General features: G+C 60.8%; 3 protein-coding genes across 7 annotated transcripts; 1 reads left to right on the forward strand and 2 right to left on the reverse strand.

The window, feature by feature from the left end:
• Positions 1–271: 271 nt before the first annotated feature.
• Positions 272–4902, forward strand: LOC123929759 (tubulin gamma-2 chain). The gene is made up of 11 exons (XM_045985791.1): positions 272–536; positions 811–923; positions 1106–1273; positions 1589–1657; positions 2006–2085; positions 2497–2623; positions 3239–3325; positions 3445–3594; positions 3975–4127; positions 4218–4379; positions 4507–4902. Exons 1-11 carry the CDS (start codon positions 488–490, stop codon positions 4702–4704), a joined length of 1356 nt encoding a protein of 451 aa, XP_045841747.1. The 5' UTR covers positions 272–487; the 3' UTR covers positions 4705–4902.
• Positions 4903–5774: 872 nt separating this feature from the next.
• PLEKHH3 (pleckstrin homology, MyTH4 and FERM domain containing H3) lies at positions 5775–14613 on the reverse strand. 4 transcript variants are annotated; one of them, XM_045986598.1, is made up of 14 exons: positions 13652–13784; positions 13071–13321; positions 11636–11691; positions 11189–11268; positions 10896–11087; positions 10653–10810; positions 10422–10542; positions 9356–9662; positions 8591–8798; positions 8242–8378; positions 7823–7955; positions 7178–7639; positions 6690–6881; positions 5775–6133 (listed from the first exon to the last, which is right to left on the reverse strand). In XM_045986598.1, exons 2-14 carry the CDS (start codon positions 13230–13232, stop codon positions 5957–5959), a joined length of 2385 nt encoding a protein of 794 aa, XP_045842554.1. In that variant the 5' UTR covers positions 13233–13321; positions 13652–13784; the 3' UTR covers positions 5775–5956. The 4 variants fall into 4 exon arrangements, 3 of the variants coding, with proteins under 3 accessions (XP_045842554.1, XP_045842556.1, XP_045842553.1); XM_045986600.1 differs by lacking the exon at positions 13071–13321 and having other exon boundaries at positions 8251–8378; positions 13652–14613; XM_045986597.1 differs by lacking the exon at positions 13071–13321 and having other exon boundaries at positions 13652–14611.
• A 1810-nt stretch (positions 14614–16423) lies between these two features.
• Positions 16424–18817, reverse strand: CCR10 (C-C motif chemokine receptor 10). 2 transcript variants are annotated; one of them, XM_045984096.1, is made up of 2 exons: positions 18756–18817; positions 16424–17521 (listed from the first exon to the last, which is right to left on the reverse strand). In XM_045984096.1, the coding sequence occupies exons 1-2, from the start codon at positions 18765–18767 to the stop codon at positions 16454–16456; spliced, it is 1080 nt and encodes a 359-aa protein (XP_045840052.1). In that variant the 5' UTR covers positions 18768–18817; the 3' UTR covers positions 16424–16453. The 2 variants fall into 2 exon arrangements, with proteins under 2 accessions (XP_045840052.1, XP_045840051.1); XM_045984095.1 differs by lacking the exon at positions 18756–18817 and adding an exon at positions 18340–18380.
• Between the last annotated feature and the right edge of the window lie 153 nt (positions 18818–18970).

The raw sequence follows: 18970 nt of genomic DNA on the forward strand, positions 1-18970 counted from the left end.
AAAAGACTGGCTTGAACCCAGCCCCTCTGTGCAAAAAAGCCACCAGCCGACTCACCTACCCACAACGCCCAGCTAACGGGGTCCTCCTGGACCGCCCCTCCCCGCCCCCCCGTCCCCCCGTCCCCCCCGTCCCCCCGTCCCCCCGTCCCCCCCGCCCCCACACCCGGGTCACTGCCCCAGCAGCCCCAGCGAGTCTCACCGCGCAGGCGCGGAGCTGGGGGGGGGGGGCGAGCGGAAGGGGGCGTGGCCTCACACTGCGCCTGTGCCGAATTCCAGCTGTAAGTGCTGTGGGGGAAATGATGTCCAGGTTGGGCTCCCCGGCCCGGCGGCAGCGGGGAGGCCTGCACTGCACACGCGCAGACCGAGCGGTCGCGTCAAAAGACGAAGAGAGCGCGCGCTCCGCACGTCCCGCGAGCCCGGCTGCCAGGCATTCGTCTTCGCCGTGACTCCCGCCGGGCAGGGCCGGCGCGCCCACGTCTGAAGAGCGATGCCCCGGGAGATCATCACCTTGCAGCTGGGCCAGTGCGGCAACCAGAGTGAGCGAGCGAGCGCCGGGACCCTCCAGTTTCCGGTTTTGCCCCTTCGGGTCCTACCCAGTGCTTGGCATCCTCCAGTCCCCCTTTCCCTGCCATGACCCCCTGCCCTATTGCGCATGACAAACACGCCCCAGCTGGAAGCCGCACCTGGGCTGTGACAGCTCCCAGACCAGGTGCCTTGGGTGCAGCCTCTGAGTGTGACAGCCTCTGAGCCCGACTCTGGGCGCCTGAGGCCTTACGACTAGCGACCCAGGCATCTCTCCCCATCCCCCAGTTGGGTTCGAGTTCTGGAAACAGCTGTGTGCCGAGCATGGTATCAGCCCCGAGGGCATCGTGGAGGAGTTCGCCACCGAGGGCACTGACCGCAAGGACGTCTTTTTCTACCAGGTGCCCCCAGCGACTTGGCCGGGGGTCTGGGGAAGGGCAGGGGCCTGGTACCGGGAGACCCGCTGGGCAGAGGAGCCAGGGTGGGAGGCTTGAGGAGGGAGGGCAGGCAGAAGCCAGAGCTGGGAGGATGGAGGGCAGGGCCTTAGCTGATGGTGCCCCTCTTGCTGGATGCCCCTTGGCAGGCAGACGATGAGCACTACATCCCCAGGGCGGTGCTGCTGGACCTGGAGCCCCGGGTGATCCACTCCATCCTCAACTCCCCCTATGCGAAGCTCTACAACCCAGAGAACATCTACCTGTCGGAGCATGGAGGAGGAGCTGGCAACAACTGGGCCAGTGGATTCTCTCAGGTATCTGGGTGACCATCCCCCAAACCCCTGATGTTCCCTCCCCAGGGCAAGGCAGGCTCAGGCAGCCTGGGGATTTGACTAGACCAGACTGACAATAAATAAGACACAACGGGATAACCTGACAAGAGGGACAGCCAGGGAGAGGTTTAGGCAGATTGCAAATCATTTGCAAAGTAGCTTTTTTGGGGTTGAGGGTCACCGCTGAGACTCTGCTTGAGGGTGGCCGTGGTGTCCCAGGGTAGAGTTCTTGGTACTGAGAAGAGATACTCCCCAGAACTCTCATCCTGACCCTCCCTCTCATGTCTTTCTCTACAGGGTGAGAAAATCCATGAAGACATTTTTGACATCATAGACCGAGAAGCAGATGGAAGTGACAGCTTAGAGGTGAGGCGCCGCCCCCGCTGAATGGAAAACAAGGCTGAAAAGTGCTGGGGAAAGGTCAGGATGTTCCTGAACAGGTGGTGTGATGGGGGCAATTCTATTCAAAACTAATCTTTTGAGTATCCTATGTGAAGTATTGAGGTAAATAAGGTATAGTACTTGTCCTCAAGGGGATCCTAATCTGGATGGCATCAGCTCCTTAGGCATGAGTCTTCCTTCCCAAGGAGTGTCAGCCTGGATAGACTCAGAAGAAGCCTTGAGATATGAGTGTGTTGGGAGTGGGGAATGAGACAAGCCTGGAGCCTCTGCCCCACATCCCTGGAGACTGCGTCTCCATCCCTTCCCATGCAGGGCTTCGTGCTGTGTCACTCCATTGCTGGGGGGACGGGTTCTGGCCTGGGATCCTACCTTCTCGAACGACTGAATGACAGGTAAGCCTGTGTTGGGGGAGAGGGCGTTAGCCCTGGTTCCCTGGGTAGGATCTTTCCTTTTTATTGCTTTTTTCTCTTGGACTGGAAGGTCTGGCACTGTCACTCTGAGTCATTGGTAGGAACGGAGCCTGGCCATCCAGGGACCGTCTTGAAAGCAAGAACTCCCAAGAGGGGGTTTGCCTAGGGGAGAAGAGGGACCTTAAGGGTTTGATGGGTTTGATGGTTTAGGTTTATTCTTTCTGGCTTCTGGGCTCTGAGTACTCAGTTCTGCCCTTGCCCCCCTTTTGTACCAAGGGATTGGTGGCATTTGGAAAGGAATGGTCGGGTAAGCTCTAGAGAAGACCAGGATGGGCAGTGATGGGAGTCCTTCCAGTTCACTGTGTCATGTTCCCCTTTCCCTCTTCACCCCAGGTACCCCAAGAAGCTGGTGCAGACGTACTCAGTGTTTCCCAACCAGGATGAGATGAGTGATGTGGTGGTCCAGCCCTACAACTCACTGCTCACACTCAAGAGGTTGACCCAGAACGCAGATTGTGTGGTGAGCAGTGGAAAAGGGAGTAGGGGGCTCTGGTTCACCTCCTCAAACCTGTGAGACATGGACACCCTGCCCTTCCCAAGTCCCTGCCTAGAGAACAGAGAACCAACAAACCCATTCCCAGTGGCCCAAATTATTAAATGAGTTGACTTCAAGTTGCTTATAGTCCCTTTAGGCAGCAGGACTCTCAAGAACGTGTATACTGCCTGATATGTGTCCCCCATTTAGCCTGTTTAATGCCTACTCATGCTTAAAGTCTCAGCCCAAGGATCACTTTTGTAGTCAGACTTCCCCTGACCACCCATTCAAGGTCAAATTCCTTTGTGCATATTTCAGGCTGTAACTATACTTTTCTGTGAGGAGGACAGACCGTGCCTGTTTTATCCCCCGCGGTATCTACAGAGCCAGGCACGTGCATGGCACGTGGGGATAATCACATTTGTTTACTGGATGATAGAAAAGTGTCTGGTGATACCCCTGAGACAGTAGTTTCCTTTTTTTATGTTCACACACCTACGCCCTGGTTTTGAAGTTTAAAGGGGTCTAAGCTAATAACTTATCTCTCTGCCCCCTTTCTCCTCAAAAAGGTGCCGTGACCCTCTTCTGTCCCCCCCCCAGGTGGTGCTGGACAACACAGCCCTGAACCGGATCGCCACAGACCGCCTGCACATCCAGAACCCGTCCTTCTCCCAGATCAACCAGCTGGTGAGCCCCCGCTCCCGGACTCTCTGGGCTGGAACCCCTCCTTGCTCTGGTCTGCTTCAGGAAGAGAGCCCTCCCCCCTCCCAGGGGCCAGGGCCCACGGCACGCACTCCTGTCCCCAGGTGTCCACCATCATGTCAGCCAGCACCACCACCCTGCGCTACCCCGGCTACATGAACAACGACCTCATCGGCCTCATCGCCTCGCTCATTCCCACTCCGCGACTCCACTTCCTCATGACGGGCTACACCCCGCTCACCACGGACCAGTCGGTAGGAGCAGCCGCGGCAGGCCCTGCCCTTGCCTTTCTGGCCCCCTGCTGTCCCAGGAGCTGCCCCTTGTGGGCCCCAGAGGCTCTGTGTTCCGGGACCGGCATAGACCGTCCGACTCCACGCTGACCCGCCCTCCTCTCCCCTGTGCCTCTGGCTCCCTTCCCGCAGGGCCTGGGCTCTGTGGGGTCTGCGGACGCTCCCGCACAGGGCCCTGACCTTGCCCAGCTGAGAAGGACTCAGTCCCCCAGCAGAGCCTCAGTGTAGACCTGGATCTCGAGACCCTTCCCCAAGAGACCACACTAGCCCGAGTCGGACGGGGCTGAGGCATTGGACGGCGGCCTGAGTGCGGGCCCGGGCCCTGTGGCCCACTGTCCCCTCAGGTGGCCAGCGTGAGGAAGACCACGGTCCTGGATGTCATGAGGCGGCTGCTGCAGCCCAAGAACGTGATGGTGTCCACGGGCCGGGATCGCCAGACCAACCACTGCTACATCGCCATCCTCAACATCATCCAGGGGGAGGTGGACCCCACCCAGGTAGGTGAGGCCCCTTCGTGCCACCCCCGGGCCCCGCAGGGGTAGAGGAGAGGCTACCACCACCACTGCTGTGTGCACCCCTCCCCCCAGGTCCACAAAAGTCTGCAGAGGATCCGGGAACGGAAGCTGGCCAACTTCATCCCCTGGGGCCCTGCCAGCATCCAGGTGGCCCTGTCAAGGAAGTCTCCCTACCTGCCTTCGGCCCACCGGGTCAGTGGGCTCATGATGGCCAACCACACCAGCATCTCCTCGGTGAGCCTAATCTCCTGGGCTTCACTGACCAGTCTGTTCCACTAGCCACTCTTATCATTCTGCCCCATTCCATTCCAGCCCCTTATCTTGCACGGGTTCCCATCCTGGAGATTTCTATCTCTTTCAGCTCTTTGAAAGTTCCTGCCAGCAGTATGACAAGCTGCGGAAACGGGAGGCCTTCCTGGAGCAGTTCCGCAAGGAGGACATCTTCAAGGAGAACTTCGACGAGCTGGACACGTCCAGGGAGGTGGTGCAGGAACTCATTGACGAGTACCACGCAGCCACGCGGCCAGACTACATCTCCTGGGGCACTCAGGAGCAGTGACTTCCTTGCCACCACTTCCCCTGGACAGTAAGCACAGTCCCCATAATACCTGGTCCCTGTGACATGGATTCCTCTCACCAAAAACCTTTCTAGAATCATCTCCATCCCAGGCGCTGGTCCTGCTTCCTCCCTTCTCTGCCCTGACCCTTGATATGCGTGTTATCTCTAATAAAGTAATAAAGCTTTGCTGTGCATATAGTCAGAGTGTGAATATGGGGGGATGACCCATGTTCCCTCCCAGTTCCCAGGCATGTGTCCTTTACCTGCTCTAGCTTCTTACCACTAATCCGGGCATCAGTGTGGTCCATTGGCATACCTTGCCTAGAACCAGGCCACTCTACTGGAGTCAGCCCTGAGGGTGCCTGAGGTCTGCCCTGCCCTCGGTGCCTGAGCTTCTGCCCCCGGGGTGGATCAGTACTGCCCCAGACTCTTCCACTCAGGAAGTAGGCTGTGAGGGCTAGTGAGGGAGGGCCTGCGGCATGCTGAGTAGTCAGGAAACCTGGGACTCTGGATTCCCAGCGCCCAAGGCTATCAGATCCCGAGGAACGCAACCCAATTCAACCTAGCTTGATAAAGCAGGAACAGAACTCAGGAGTAGGGCTGAGCCCATCCTGATAAGGCGTTTATCTGTGCCAGAGAAGCTCTTGGGTCTGATCCAGACCTAAAGCAGTAGGCACACCGACATGGACCCAATGAGGGCCCAGATGCTGGACACTGGGGTAGGAACTGGGTAGTGCCAGTCTTGATGACTCACTGCCTTTCCGCCTCAGGGACGCCAGGAGGCCACCCCTGTGCTGCTCAATGGAGAAGTGAGTGTGAATAATTGCCAGTTTCCCAAACTGCCCTGTTGCCTGCCCCACCCAGCACCCTATGGCAGCCCACTGGCTAGGAGGAGGTTAAATCCAGAAGGTCAAGGAGGGTGGAGCCCTGTGGTGTCCAGACTCCCCTCAGTGCCGGTAAGAGCTCAGAGTGTGGGCGTCCCCAGGGGTGGAGCGCTGAGCTATGAGGCTCTAACTGGTCCCACTGACAACACTCCCACAGGAAGGGTTTGTGTAAATAAGGATTTTTTTTCACTTCTCTTCTACAAATAAATTAAGAAACAAACTAGAAAATTGTGGGCACCCATTACAGCCCTTGGGTGTGGGGTGTGCCCTGTCCCTGCAGGGCCAAAAGGGTCCATGGTTCCCTCAAATCTCAGAGCAGTCCAGGTCCAGGCTGGAGGCAGAAGGGAGGTCGTGACCTCTTGGCAGGCTCAGTCCTGCAGCTGCCCCAAACAGCCAGACTGTCCCTGGGGCTCGTCCAGGCCCGGGTGCTGGCTGGGAGGGGAGGTGTCTGGCAGGTCTTGGCATGGAGGAGAAGGGCTGCTGCAAGGCCTCTCAGGGGAGGGGTTGGGCAAGTAGGCATTCACCAGCTGCATGATCTCTTCCACCTAAGAGAGGGCAGAGGTCAAAGGGCAGTAGGGGTCACTAGGTTCTCCTTCGTCTCATCCTTTGCCCAGGCTCCTCACCAGGGCCTTCTGAGAGCTGCCCCCCTCCCTGCAACCTTTCCCTCCTCACCACCATGCTCTCTCTCACTCACTATGTGCCAGTCACACTTATGTCCTTCTGCTTCTCTAAGATGCTGTTGTCATCTCAGAGCCTTTCCACCTGTGATATCCTCCACCTGGGATGCTGTTTCCCCAGATCTTCCTGTGGCTAGCCTAAATGTCACTTCCGGTATCCCTTCCTGACTGTCCTACCTAATGCTATGATCCCTTCCAGTCACTTCGTGTCACACCACCCTACCCTTGGTGGCATCTATTATTGTCTTAGATAGTTTCTGATTCCTTATTTAGTGTCTGACCTCCTGCCCTAATGTAAGCGCCTTGAGCTTATCTTTGATCACCTGCTGGATCCCCAGTGACTAGACCTGTACCTGGCTCAGTATTTAATGTTTCTTAACATCCTTTCCCTTCCTTCCTCCTTCCACACCCTCTTCCCACTCACCTGGGGACTCTGCAGGACGAGCTGGCTCTCTCCCACCCTCAGCGCCAGGGTGTGGGGGCCCATTAGCTGGCAGGCGGCCACGTGGCCGTAGCTGACACTGTGGATGGGCTCTGTCTCACCCGGCCGGGAGAAGGACATGGCCTTGGCTCCCAAGCCCAGGCATAGCTTCTGTGGAGTGCCCCCACCAGGCTCCTAGGGATAGATGGATAGAGTCAGGGTGGAAGTAGGGGACCCCGCCGCATTATTTTTGGTGGGGGGGGGACAGCTGTGAGCAGGAGTGTCCCCGTCCCCTCTGTGATTCACACAGTATGTGTGGAAGAGCGGCCGCCTCTGGAGAGGGGAGAGCCCAAGGGCCAGGGCTCCTGGGGTTTGAGAGGGTCAGCTGTGCTGGGTGTGGGGAGTGAGATGACCCACAGTGGGGCCTGTGGCTCTGGGGCAGAGGTGTAGGGCTTGGGCCGCCAGAGTCCCCTCTCCCTTCTCCCCCTCACCGTGCTCAGCTCCAGAACGTCATACCGAGCAGCGCCGAACCCTGGACACTGCGCCGCCAGGGCCAGGTAGGCAGCCATGGCCTCAGCTCGGCCCATGCCCCGTAGCCGCTTCCAGCCGCCCAGCACAGCAGCCGCCGTGCCCGCGCCACCTCCTCCCTCGCGGGCCGCGCTTCCCGCCGGGCTAACCACCCCGCCGCCGCGCCGGGTCCGCTCCGCCCGCCTCTTGGCCAGGCCCGGGCTCCAGATCGCCCCGGCCAGCAGGGCGGCGGAGGGGGGAGGCCGGGGGACGGGGCGGGGAGGGTCGTCCCGCGGCGGGGCGGAGGGCGGCAGCAGGCGGTCCAGGCGCGGCAGGGGCGCCCTCGGGGAGAAGTCTCGGTGCAGGCTCTGCAGACGCAGCGCCGCCAGGGCGCGCAGCGTGTCGTCGGGCGGGGGCGGCCGGCCGCGCAGTAGTAGAGCGTGAGCCTAGGAGGAGGCACCGGGTGTCAGCGCGGGAGTGGCGGCGAGCACACCTGGGGGTGCAAAGTCTGACGTCTGGGTTCGAGTAAAGCCTCCCGCGAGGTTGCCATAACGATTAAATGTGACGGCCCGCAAAGCGAGGCTGGGGGTGTGTCTTTTTGGGGGGCAGTGAACGCTGGAGATGCTCACCTGCTCAAAGAGGAAAGGCAGTTCGTGACCGTCTGGGGACAGCCCCTCAGGGTGCAGGGGCCCGTGAAGACGCAGACACAGTCTCCAACCAGAGTCCGGGGAGTCGTCCAGCCCGGCTTCCTCCACCGCCAAACTGCAGAAGAGAGGGGGACCCGATGCCACGCAGAAGAGAGACCCCCTTCAAGGCGCCGGCCACCGCGGGCGGGGGTGGGGGCGGGGCCATGCTGGGGGCGGGGCCAGATGTTTGGGACGCCTGGAAGCCCGACAGCAAACCGCCCGCGGGCAGGGCCCCTCGGTGCACCGGCAAACGTGACCGTGCAGGGCCAGTGGCCCGCGCTTGATAAATGTTTGCACAGGGATTGACCGGAGCTGAGAGGCAGACGGGTTACCGGAGAGCGGGGCTGGGGCTGGACATTTACTTCTCAAACCTGGTGAGCACGTCGGCCACGAGAGTACCCCCGGCCAGAGCTCGCTCCTGGGCCCCTCGCTGCTCATACAGCGCGAAAGCGTTGCGGCTCCGGGCCAAGCCCAGCCGTCCCACCAGCTCTCGAGCAACCTGGAGGGGAGGAGGCATGAAGGGAAAATCAGACCACACTGGGATCTTACCAACTGGCAAACTCTTTCAGGTCTCCCGGTCCCGCCACACACACGCCTTACGCAAATGATGGATCTTAGACGTGGGCAAACCTAGGGCCCAGGAACCAGGACGGCCGGGCATGGGAAGTTGGGAGGTCGGGTTGAGGTTTGAGGGGTCTTTTCTGGCCGTACCTCGCCTGCCGTGGTGTGGGAATCTATGGCCACAGGACAGGCACCAGCCCCGGGACAGTGCACGGTGCATAAGAGCTCCTGCCGTTGGCTCAGCGCCGAAATCTCTGCCAGCGAAGGCACCAGCTCCCGGCCGCGCGTCCGGCCCAGCGCTTTCCTGATGAAGCGGGCATACTCCGCCAGTTCCGTGTCCGGGAGCGCCTGCTCTGTCCTGGGTTAGAGAAAACCGGAGGGTTAGTGCTCAGAGGGCTTTCCCTCTCCCCATCCCTCTCGCCTTCTTATTGTATCGTTTCTTTCCTCTCACGGATTCCCACCCTTCCAACTCTAAGTTGCTTGGACCTAGCGACCCGCTCTCTACCCTTGGAGCACTGCTTGGAGCTCAATTACTTTCTAAGTCTCCGACAACTCTCTCCTAATGGCGGTCTCCCGTTTGCCAAAGTCTCTCCATGATCTTCCGCATTGAAATCCAAAATCCAGCCCCACTCCGCTCTGCAACTTAGAAGCGCTGGCTAGACTGCCTCAGCCCAGAGGAAAAGCAGCCCTTAGCAATTCCTCTGCCTCAAGGGGGGCGCCTTTTGCAATCCTTCTGCGGGAAAGTGGGATATGATCTCGTAATTCCCACAAAGACCCTGAGCATATTAGCAGCGGTCAAGTCTCTTCCTCTCTCTGGGTCTAAGTTCTCCCACCGCCAATTTGGCAAAGGCCTGTCATTCTCTCCCCCGCCTGCAGCTCCCTCGCCTTGTCCTTACCCTAGTCCTCCCCTCTCACCTCTCCAGATGCCCCAGGAGGTGCCCGCGGACAGCTCCCCCCGGCCGGAAGGTGCAGCTCATACAGGTGAGGAGCTGCCAGTACCGAAGGGCCGCAGGGTCTTGGGTAGCTGGGGGCCCGGGGGGGCCTGCGGGGCCCGAGGTCTGCTTAGCCAGCTGCAGGAAGAGCTCGTCGCGGAGCGCGGGCAGGTCCCGGCAGGTTTGGAGCACACCCTGCATCAGGGGCCCGGGGCGCCGTGCCCCCTCCAGCGCCTGCAGCGCCAGGAACAGCCGCACCGCCTCCTCGCGCAAGGGTGCGTAGCCCGGACCTGCGGGAGGGTGGGGGCGGAGGGACGGTTTGGAGAGGGGACACAGAGCTGGGCCCTGAAAGGAAGGCATGAACCAGGGAAAGGTCAGAGGGAGTGTAAAGGGACAGGGGGTGGCAAGGAGGGGAGAGTACGAAGGACAGGAAGAGTGAAGGGAAGGCAGTGGTCCCCACAGAGCCTCCCAGGCACCTCCCCGGGGGGGAGCCACTGGGGCTGCCCTCTGAGTTAGTGAGCTCCAGGGGTTGACTAAAGGACACGGGTTCAAACCCCAGATTCCGCAACTGGGCACTAAAAGCCCATCACCATGGGCCAGAAAGCAGGCTGAACTGGGAGTGAGGAAACAAGGGTTCTTCTTCCAGCTCCCCTTAATCTTCTAGTTTTAGGACCCGACTCCTCACTATTCCTTTTAGGGAAGAGGTATAGCCAGATGAGGCCAGCCCATCCCCCCACAGTGCTGGCTTTTCCAGCAGTTGAAAACACAGTATGCCAGGGTCTAAAGAGCATAAAGAAAAATAGAGTGCAAAAACTCATGAAGGAATACCAGTAGTCAGAATGAGACCCATAGACAAGGTGGTCAAAGGGGGCATTTTTTTTTTCCCCGTGCTGGCTTCCCTCTCCTCCACCCTGGGTATCAATCCAGCCAGCGTCCATTCTCAGCCCTTTGAAAAGTGAGGGGCTCGGCCCCCTTTGGACTTCTAAGTCCCCGTCAAGTGAGGCATTCAGATTCCCCATCCAAAGGACTGGAGCCATGCCACCACTCACCTGGGGCGCTGACACCGTAGGGCAGGGGCAGGAGTGGAGCATACAAGGCCCCACTGGTGTGCCTCAGGATTGGATTCCGTCGGTAAATAAGGGCCACGGCTTCCGGGTCCCCACAACTCTCCTAGAATCAGAGAAGGAATCACAAGGATGGCAAAAGGGGCTCCCCACAAACTCAAGAGGCTTCTGGGTCCGCCACCCTCCTCTTTCTCCATGAAGTCCCCTCTGTCACACCTGAATGTCCCTCAGCAGCAGCTGGGTAGGGGTCTCCAGGGGCGCCTTGGAGGCGATCACTTCTCGCAGCGCCAGACCCCAGCGTTCCGCCTCTGCCTGGCGCGGGGAGCAGAGCCGGACGCTGTGCTTCCGGCCAGACACGGTGACTGACCACAGACCTGGGGAAAGAGAGGCCATGGAGGGCAGTCAGGGCCGGACAGGGCCGATAGCAGGGAGGTACAAGAGCCCCCTATGAAGCCTCACCGGTCTCCTTGGGACGGCGCTCCGGGCCGGTCACCGAGCACAAGCTGGTGAGTACGAGGCTCCTGAGACGCCGCGCCCCCTTCCCGCTGCTACTGAATTGGTCCAGGGAGTCCCGGGTGAGCACGAACCAGGCCCGCCTGGGGGGCAACCAGGGCCGAGCCCCTCCTCCGCGGGGCTCTCCGTACAGCCAACCTGGGGGGAGGGGAGGGAGAAAAAGGGGATGAGCAAGAGAGGACGTTATGCCCCGGAGGGGTGGGATTGGGACTTCCAGAGTGCTTGAGGTGGGTGCCCACCTTTCACGACGACGTCCGGGTCCTCCTCGGGCGGCCCCTTCTCCGGGATGAGGCTCCGCGTCTCCTCCCAGCTCTGCAGTCTGGGCCAGAGGGGAGGGAGGATTGGGCGAGGCTGTCGGTCCAGCACCCCGCCTCCAGGGGGCTCCTCAGTCGGGGCTCCCCAGACCGCGAGGGGAGCCTGCTCCCGGCCTGGACACCCCTCCCCCAGGCTGTGGGAACCGCTGGGCCGTTCTGACCTCGCACCAGAAATAGCCCAGACCCCCCCCCCCTTTCTCCCCGCGCCCCCAGTCGAACCGCCCCCCCCGGGACCCCGGCCAAACCACAGCGTCCGGCGTAAGGCCTCTCCCTTATTGCACAACTGCAGGAGGGCAGACTGCGAGGATTGGGGTCCCGGGAACAGGCTTGGGGGGGGGGCCTCATACCCTAAGACGCAGAGGCCAAGCTCACCTGTCTGAGACCTGCGCACTCCTCACCGGCTGAGTCAGCGTCACGTCCAGGGGGCCCTGGGGAAACAGGCGGGGGCAGCCCTCAGGATTAGAGCGGTCATCGCGGGAAGCCCGTGGCTTCTGCCCGGAGGACAGCGCTGCTCAGGGAATTGAGGGATCAAGGAGCCTGGTCGTGACCATGGGGAAGAGAGCTGATGCCACGAGGAAGCCCCTTCTGCCAGTCTCTATAGAACAGCCCCAGCTAAGAAATCAAGGCTCCCGCGTTGTCTCTGTTTCCCTTTGAAGATTTAAGTAAAGGCGGGATACGCTGGAAAGAGCACTGTGCAGGGAGTCCAGTCGGGAGACCTGGGTTCTGGTAACAGTCTGACCACTAACTGGAACCTTCACAGATCCTCTCAGTCTTTGGATCTTAGCTTCCCCATCTTTGAAAAGAAAGAGGTGGATGAAACTCCTTTTTGTTGGAAGTCACCCCCTCCTCCTCATTTCCCCTCCATTGGCTGGCACACAGGCAGGTAGTGGGCACAGAGCTGGATGAAGGGAAGTGGGACTCTTTCAGTATAGGGCTTTCTCCAAGAACTTCTTATGCCCTCCCACAGACACTCCTGAGACTTAATGGTAAGCAGAGACCCTCCCCCTTTGCTGGGGCTCTGGAAGAGCATGCTGAAAAATGGCACACGCTCTCCAGGAGAGGTACAGTTCAGGATTTTGCCCTTCTACCTCCTGCCCTGGAACTTCAACAGGAGAATGGGGCCTGAGAGAGGCCAAAACCCCGTCCAGGAGCCAGGTCAGGCAGGAACTGTGCCATCGTCCCACTGCACCCAGACTGCTAATGCCAGGAGGGGGAGGTGGGGGAGGGGGACAGGGACACCTGTCCCCAAGCTCGGGGGAGGGGAGTGGAGGTGGAGCATGAGGGAGGCAATGGGGTGGTTCACAGAGCCGTGGTTCACAGAACTGACCCAGCCCAGGCTGGAAGCTTGGGGACGCCTGGGTCCTGTGCCTTCCTGGGACGCAGACCCACCTTTCTGGAGGGTCCAAGAGGAGTTCTTAGCCACAACGCCGCGGGGGCAGGTGCTGACCACTCTCTTAGTCCAACTCTCCTAATCTCAGTCCCCTGCTTCCCTCCCTCCACCCCCCTCTATATTTATCCGCCCTCCGCCTCCGCCAGGTGCTGGCGCCGGCCCCAGCGGCGCAGCCCGCCCCACCCGGGCACCGAGCCACCGGGCCTGCTGGGGACCCCTGAGTGGGGGATGGGAGCCTGACCCAAGCCATAGCACACGGGAGTCTGGCTGCCGGTGTGCAGGGGAATCCGGAGGGGACCTCAGGGGATGGAGGTCTTCCAGACCAATCGAGCCTCAGTTTCCCCACGGAAAGAGTCCACAAAACCGAGGAGCCAAGTGTCCCTCACCATCCCCTCAGGGATTCCCCAGGAGCCTCACCAGGGAGGGCCGAGAGTTCTGTCTTGAGTGGCAGGGTAACGACGAGGGGTCCTCGAAGAGTTGTGGCCCCCAGCTCCCTCTCCGTGGGGTCCCTGCCACGGACCCCAGTCTGAGGATGCCTTCTCCCCCTCTCCCAGGTCCCCGCGGCGGGAGCTCCGGCATCTGGCCCCAGCACTCAGCGCTCACGAACTGGGAGCGGAGCGGACCCCGGCGTCCGAGCCGCCCAGCCGGCCTCGCCACATTCCTCGGCGCTGGCGGAGGCGGAAGGAGACGGGATGGGACGCGGGCCCGGCGGGGAAGGGAGAGGCAGGGCCAGGTCGGGCCACGCGTGACGCCTCCCCTGCCTCAGGGCCCCTAGCAGGTGGACAGCGCCCAGCATGTGGCGCGAGGCCCACAGGCACATCCCGAGTAGGGCTGCTCCTTGAGCTCCCGGGGGCTCCTGGCCCCCCAGGCAAAAACCTCTCCCACGTCCCCGTCCGCCCAGAGCATGGCGTTTGGCTGGAGTCTGGAGCAGGATCAGACGTGACGGCCGCTTGTAGTGAGAGGGATTGAGACAAGGCTCCAAACCCCCAGGGACTTACCCTCCCGCCGCCCGCTGGACTCGGGGTCCGCAGCTCAAAGGTCTCCTCGTCCTCGTCCTCGTCCCCGTCCCCGCTAAGCTCGCCGTCCCCGTAGTCCCGGTGCAGAAGAGTAAAGCCTCGACGGCAGCAGAGGAGCCACCACAATCCCCCGGGGAGAGGCATCCGGGCGAGCAGCCGGGGGATGGGGGCGCGGGCAGCCGGGCCGAGCTGCAGGGGGTCGGAGAAACTGGCAGGGCTCCGACCCCAGCGGGGGAATGATGCGGCGGGAGGAGGGGAAGGGAGAGGGGGACTAGGAGGAGGCAGTGTCTGGCGCTGGGGTGCAAGGGGTCGCTTGCTAGAGCCTGCGGGGGGCTCGGTGTCTGGGCCCCCGGAGGGGGAGGGGGAAAGCGTCCAAGGCTGGGTGGGGGTGAGCAATGTCCGGAGCTGGGAAGTAGTGTCCGTTGTAGTGTCCAGCCCTGTGGGGGGCAGTGTCCGGTGCAATGTCCGAGGTGGGCAGTTGTCCAAGCTCCAGGGAGGGTCGTGTCCGGTAGGGTGTCCGGTGGCCGGGGCCCGGGCCGCGCGCGCTGCGCTCCCTGCAGCCCCGGGACTGGCGCGCTAGGGGCGCGAGCACAGCGCCGGGACCCCGCCTCCCCAGCCCCCTCCCCTCCGAGGCCCCCCCCCCTTTCCCTCTCTTTCTCTCCTCCCTTCTTTACAGGGCAGGGTGCTGCTTTCGTCACAGTCTCCCCTGCCCAATCCCTGTGCCTGGCGCCGGGCGCGGCCACCAATCAGACCACTGAAACCGCGGCGGGTTGCATCATGTGCCCCTGGCTTGGTGACAGCGGGGAGGAGCGGAGGAATAAAGAGGGAGGGGGCGGTGCAATGTCAGCCACGCCCCCGTCCCCGAGGTCGGACGCGGAGTGCTGGTGATGTCACGGAAGCCCGCCTTCATGCCCTGTTTTAACTCTTGGCTCACCAACCTGCAGATTAAAAACCCTCTCGAGAAGGAGCATTGGAGAACGAAGGGCATGGGGCATAGAGGGAGGCCCCGAATGCTGCTCTCTGAACCCCTGTCTCGTTTCAGAGTCCCTGAGAAAGGAATGATCTTTAGCTACCTGCGCCAGGCACAGCTCTGGAGGCGGTCCTCCGCCCCTGGATAGAGTAGTCCAATTCTTTGGTCTGAGTCACCTCCTTTTTAAGGTGCAGAAGCTGAGGCAGAGTCGGGGAAGTGCAGACCCAGTTCGGAAATTAAACCTAATTTCGAGCGCACAGCTCACTGAACTTCAGTGGGGAGAGAGATTTAAGATTCAAGGGATTTCTACGGTCTTCGAAGAGAGTGGAGGCCTCTCGGGGAATATAGCCTGAGGTCGTGTGTCTGAAGGGGTTAAGCGAGGCGCTACACGGGCCGGGCGGGGCGGGGCCGCGGACGGGGCGGGGCCAGGGCGACAGCGGGCGCGCGCGTGCGTTGCTGACTCAGCGGCGATTCCCGCGGTCTCCGGTGGAGGGTTCCAGGTTGGCCCCCAGTGGCTGGCTTGTAGGACCTTTGGAGGATCGGCGCCATCTCCGGGCCTTCCCTGGATTCTGTCCCCTGGTGGCGGTGGCTTTTGGTCTCTGCCGCCGGAGGCTCTAGGAAAGAAGGCTAGCCCGCGCTGGGCGGGGCGGGACAGGGCGGGGACGTCGGGCCAGCGCCTCCCTTGAGACCTCCCCGCCACGCCCAGCCCTTCTTGCCCCGGGTCCCCAGACTCCAGGCTGGAGTGGTCCGGGCAGCTTTGCTGACCGGATATTAAACTGCAAGAGTTGTCGCACGTGAACACCATCCTGCCCACCGTGCTTGTGTAAAACAAAGACCAGGAATCAATGCGACCGTCAGAGGCCGTCCCGGCCTTGCCCTCGCCCCGGATGACAGTGGCCAGCACTAAGATTTCCTCGAGACGGAGACATTCGAACCATATACTCTCTTCTCTGTCTGGATCCCAGGCCCTTGCCTGCAGGAAAGTTCTTTCCGATGTCTAACCTCTCTCTTTCCGGCAGGCTCGGCACATTTCCTCTGACCCTGTCCCCAGGGAAGATGGAGAACAGCAGTCACCCCCACCCCCACCACGCCCATTATAACGACTCTGGAAATTTTCGAATTGGCATTCTCTCCTTGGTTTTTCTCCAAGGTGAAAAACTCCGACTCAACTTTTTAAATTACCTTTTTCTTTCCTTTTTTCCCCGCCACAGAATCTTAGAAGAGATTGTAAAGTGGTAGTGTAATCCAAGACCCTACCCCAAACCGGAATCTCCTGGGCACTGTCCACACCTACCACCACACCATGCACAGGCACGCACAGTCCCCAACAGCCTTGGCCTGAACATTCCGGAGGCCAGGAACTCCGTACTTGCTAAGGCAGCCATTACTGGATAGCACTGTAGTTGTTAGAAAGCTCTTCCTTGCGCTACTTTAAGAGGAACCCCAGCCCTCCCCCCTTGGCAGCTTTCCCACCTCACATCTTGTTCGAAGAGACCAGGTGAAGGTGGAGGGAGTGACAGTGCCTAGAGCTTCAGCAGGCTGAGCAGCTCTGCACACCCCCACCCAGACTCAGCGCCTTCCACTCGGAACCAAGCGAGTTGAAGGGGGAGGGGGAACGCACCCCTTCTGCCCTGCTACAAAACACTTCCAAGTCGGTGACTCAAAAATAGTAACAGTTGTTGGGTTGCATCTCATTTCCATGTTATCAATTTAATGTGGCAAAGTACAGAAGCAATTCCTTTAGGCCCACCCCCCCACTCCCCTTTCCCACTCCCCTCCCTGGAATCCCGCCCTCCCCTCCTTGATTCGCAGCCCTAGTCGTCCCAGGAGGAGACACTGTGGGTCTCGGTGGGAGCGGAACAGGAAGAGAGGCGGGGCCGGCGGGGGCAGCGGCCGCGGGGGTGAGGCCCTAGGCTGCAGCTCCCACCCCGCAGCAGCCTCCGCAGGTCCTGGCGGAAGCGCAGGCCCAAAAAGGCGTAGAGCACGGGGTTGAGGCCGCAGCGGGCCAGGGCCAGCCCTCCGGTGACCAGCAGCGCCAGGTCCTTGCGCTTGCTGGCAGGGCAGCTCCGCTCGCGGGCAGCCAGCAGGTCCGCCGTATCGAGGAGCAGGGCGAGGCTGTAGGGCAGCTGCAGCACCACGAAGGCCGCCACCAGGGCCACAACGACGCGCAGCGCACGCCGGCGCTCCGGCCCCCTGGCGGCCAGCAGCGTGCGGCCCAGGAGCGCGTAGCAGGCGGCCATGACGCCCAGCGGCAGCGCGAAGCCCAGGACCACCTGCGCCACGGCGCTTGCCCCCTTCACCGTCTGCGTGAGGCCCTCGGGGAAGACGAGCCGGCAGCGCCGCTGGCCTTCCCGCTGCCCGTCCTGGCTGAAAAGGAGAGCAGGCAGCGCCAGGAGCAGCGCCAGCAGCCACACGATGGCTGAGACCATGTGCGCGCGGCCCGGAGCAGAGGGCCTCGGTCCTGCGGGGAGAGCCCGCGTGATGGCCACGTAGCGGTCGGCGCTGATACAGGCTAGGAAGAGGAAGCCGGCGTGGAAGGAGGCTGAGTAGAGGCCGGAGATGGCGCGGCAGGAGGCACTTCCCAGGCTCCAGCCCTGCAGAGCCCCTGCTGCAGCGAAGGGCAGGGTTAGGGCCAGCAAAAGGTCGGCCAGGGCCAGCTGGAGCAGGTGGGCGGAGGTGGGCGATCGGACAGCCCGACGGGCGGCCAGGTGCGTGGCCAAGACCAGGCCATTGCCAGCCAGACCCAGTGCAGCCACCACCAGGGAGACACTGGGTTGGAAGGCCCTACTGAAGGCCTGGACGTCCGCCTTGTAGCAGAGCTCTGGCAACGGTTCCGCCGAGTATGCCTCCTCATCCTCCCCAGAGTAGGGGCCCCAGGAGACCTGGGGAGGTCAGAATGAGAGGGACCTTATGAGACATCTTCCCACACACTTCCCCCTCCCACACATACCTTCCAAGCTGGGGGCTGCTGTATGACCACAGTACAGAGGGAGAAGATAGGAACTCTTCTCTGAACTCTTCCTAACACACCCTCCAACCGGACTTGGCTTCCACTGCACCCCTCCTGTCTCTGCATGCAGCTTTCTGGATGACCTTGGCTTTCTGGATCTCAGTTGCCTAATATACAATGTGGAGATTAGAAATCCTGACCAGCCCAAGTGGCAAAGTTGTTTGAAATAAGGAAGATAATGGATGTGAAGCATTTGTGCTCTCCTTTGGTCAAGGTTTCTATTATCAATAAATCTTGGAGGTTCTGGTCTGTTTGCAGCGCCCTCTCCTGGAAGAACACCCACATGCAGGCTTTGCCTCGGAGCTGGTCCCTGGACTCCAGGCATGGTGTGGAGAGGGTCCCAAAGTCTTTTCCTTTCTCCCCTCCCGACCCCACCTCTAACCTCCAGTACAGGAGCACTGAACTACTCATGACAGGGGGAATCTCAAGGGTTGGGCCTCAGGTTTCCTCGTCCCTGTTGCAAAGTCAGACCCCTAGGTTCAGCTCACCATTCCCCTCAGCCCAGTCCCATCCCCCAACTCCAGCCTCACATCACCAGCCCCATCTATCTGGAAGGTCCCCAGGTCCCAGGTGGCTCCAGATAACGTGGATAGGTCAAAGCATGGCAAAAGCTTGTTACCAGGTGGAGAATCCCATCCCTTTGCCTTACCCTCCCTCTCTATGACCCTTCCGCCCAGCCCCCACTCCCACCTGCTCTGCGGGCTGCGTCCCCATCTCTGGCTACACAGGTTTCTGAGGTATAGCCACTGGGGAGAGAAGTTAAACTAGTGGGACAGGAAGGAAGGGGCGGGGAGAGGGACCAAGAGGGCGGTGGGGATTGGGGTCTGTGGGCTCTCTTTACCAAACTTTCCCATTCCACCCCCTAATTTTTTTCTCTCTCTCTCTCTTTCTTTACCATGCCAGTAGAAAAAGAATGGGTTTGGGAATATTCATCATTTGCTAGCTACCTGTGTGATCTTGAGTAAGTTTACCTCTTTGAGCCTCAGGTTTTTCATTTGCAAAGTGGAGTAAGGTAAAAATGTCGAATTCACAGGGTTATGAGGGTCCCTAGCATCAGTGCCTGAAGCATAAGTTGCCTTCAGAAAATGTTAGATTCTTTTACTTACTCTTCTCTCCATCTCCAGATACCCAACCCCCGCTTTTCTTGGATTTTTGAGGACGCTCCACTGGCACTATCTTCCTTCCCCCACCCCTGCGGCCACAGTCCCTGCCAGTCTCGGGTTATTCAGGGTATTTCCCGGCTGCTGGAGGCTCTCTACCCCCGCCCTTTCGCAGCAGGGCTGAGGCGCGCGCTTGCGCGGGGTCCGGGAAAGCTGCGCGT

This window comes from Meles meles, chromosome 18 (genome assembly GCF_922984935.1).
Source record: "Meles meles chromosome 18, mMelMel3.1 paternal haplotype, whole genome shotgun sequence".
Classification (NCBI taxonomy): Eukaryota; Metazoa; Chordata; class Mammalia; order Carnivora; family Mustelidae; genus Meles; species Meles meles.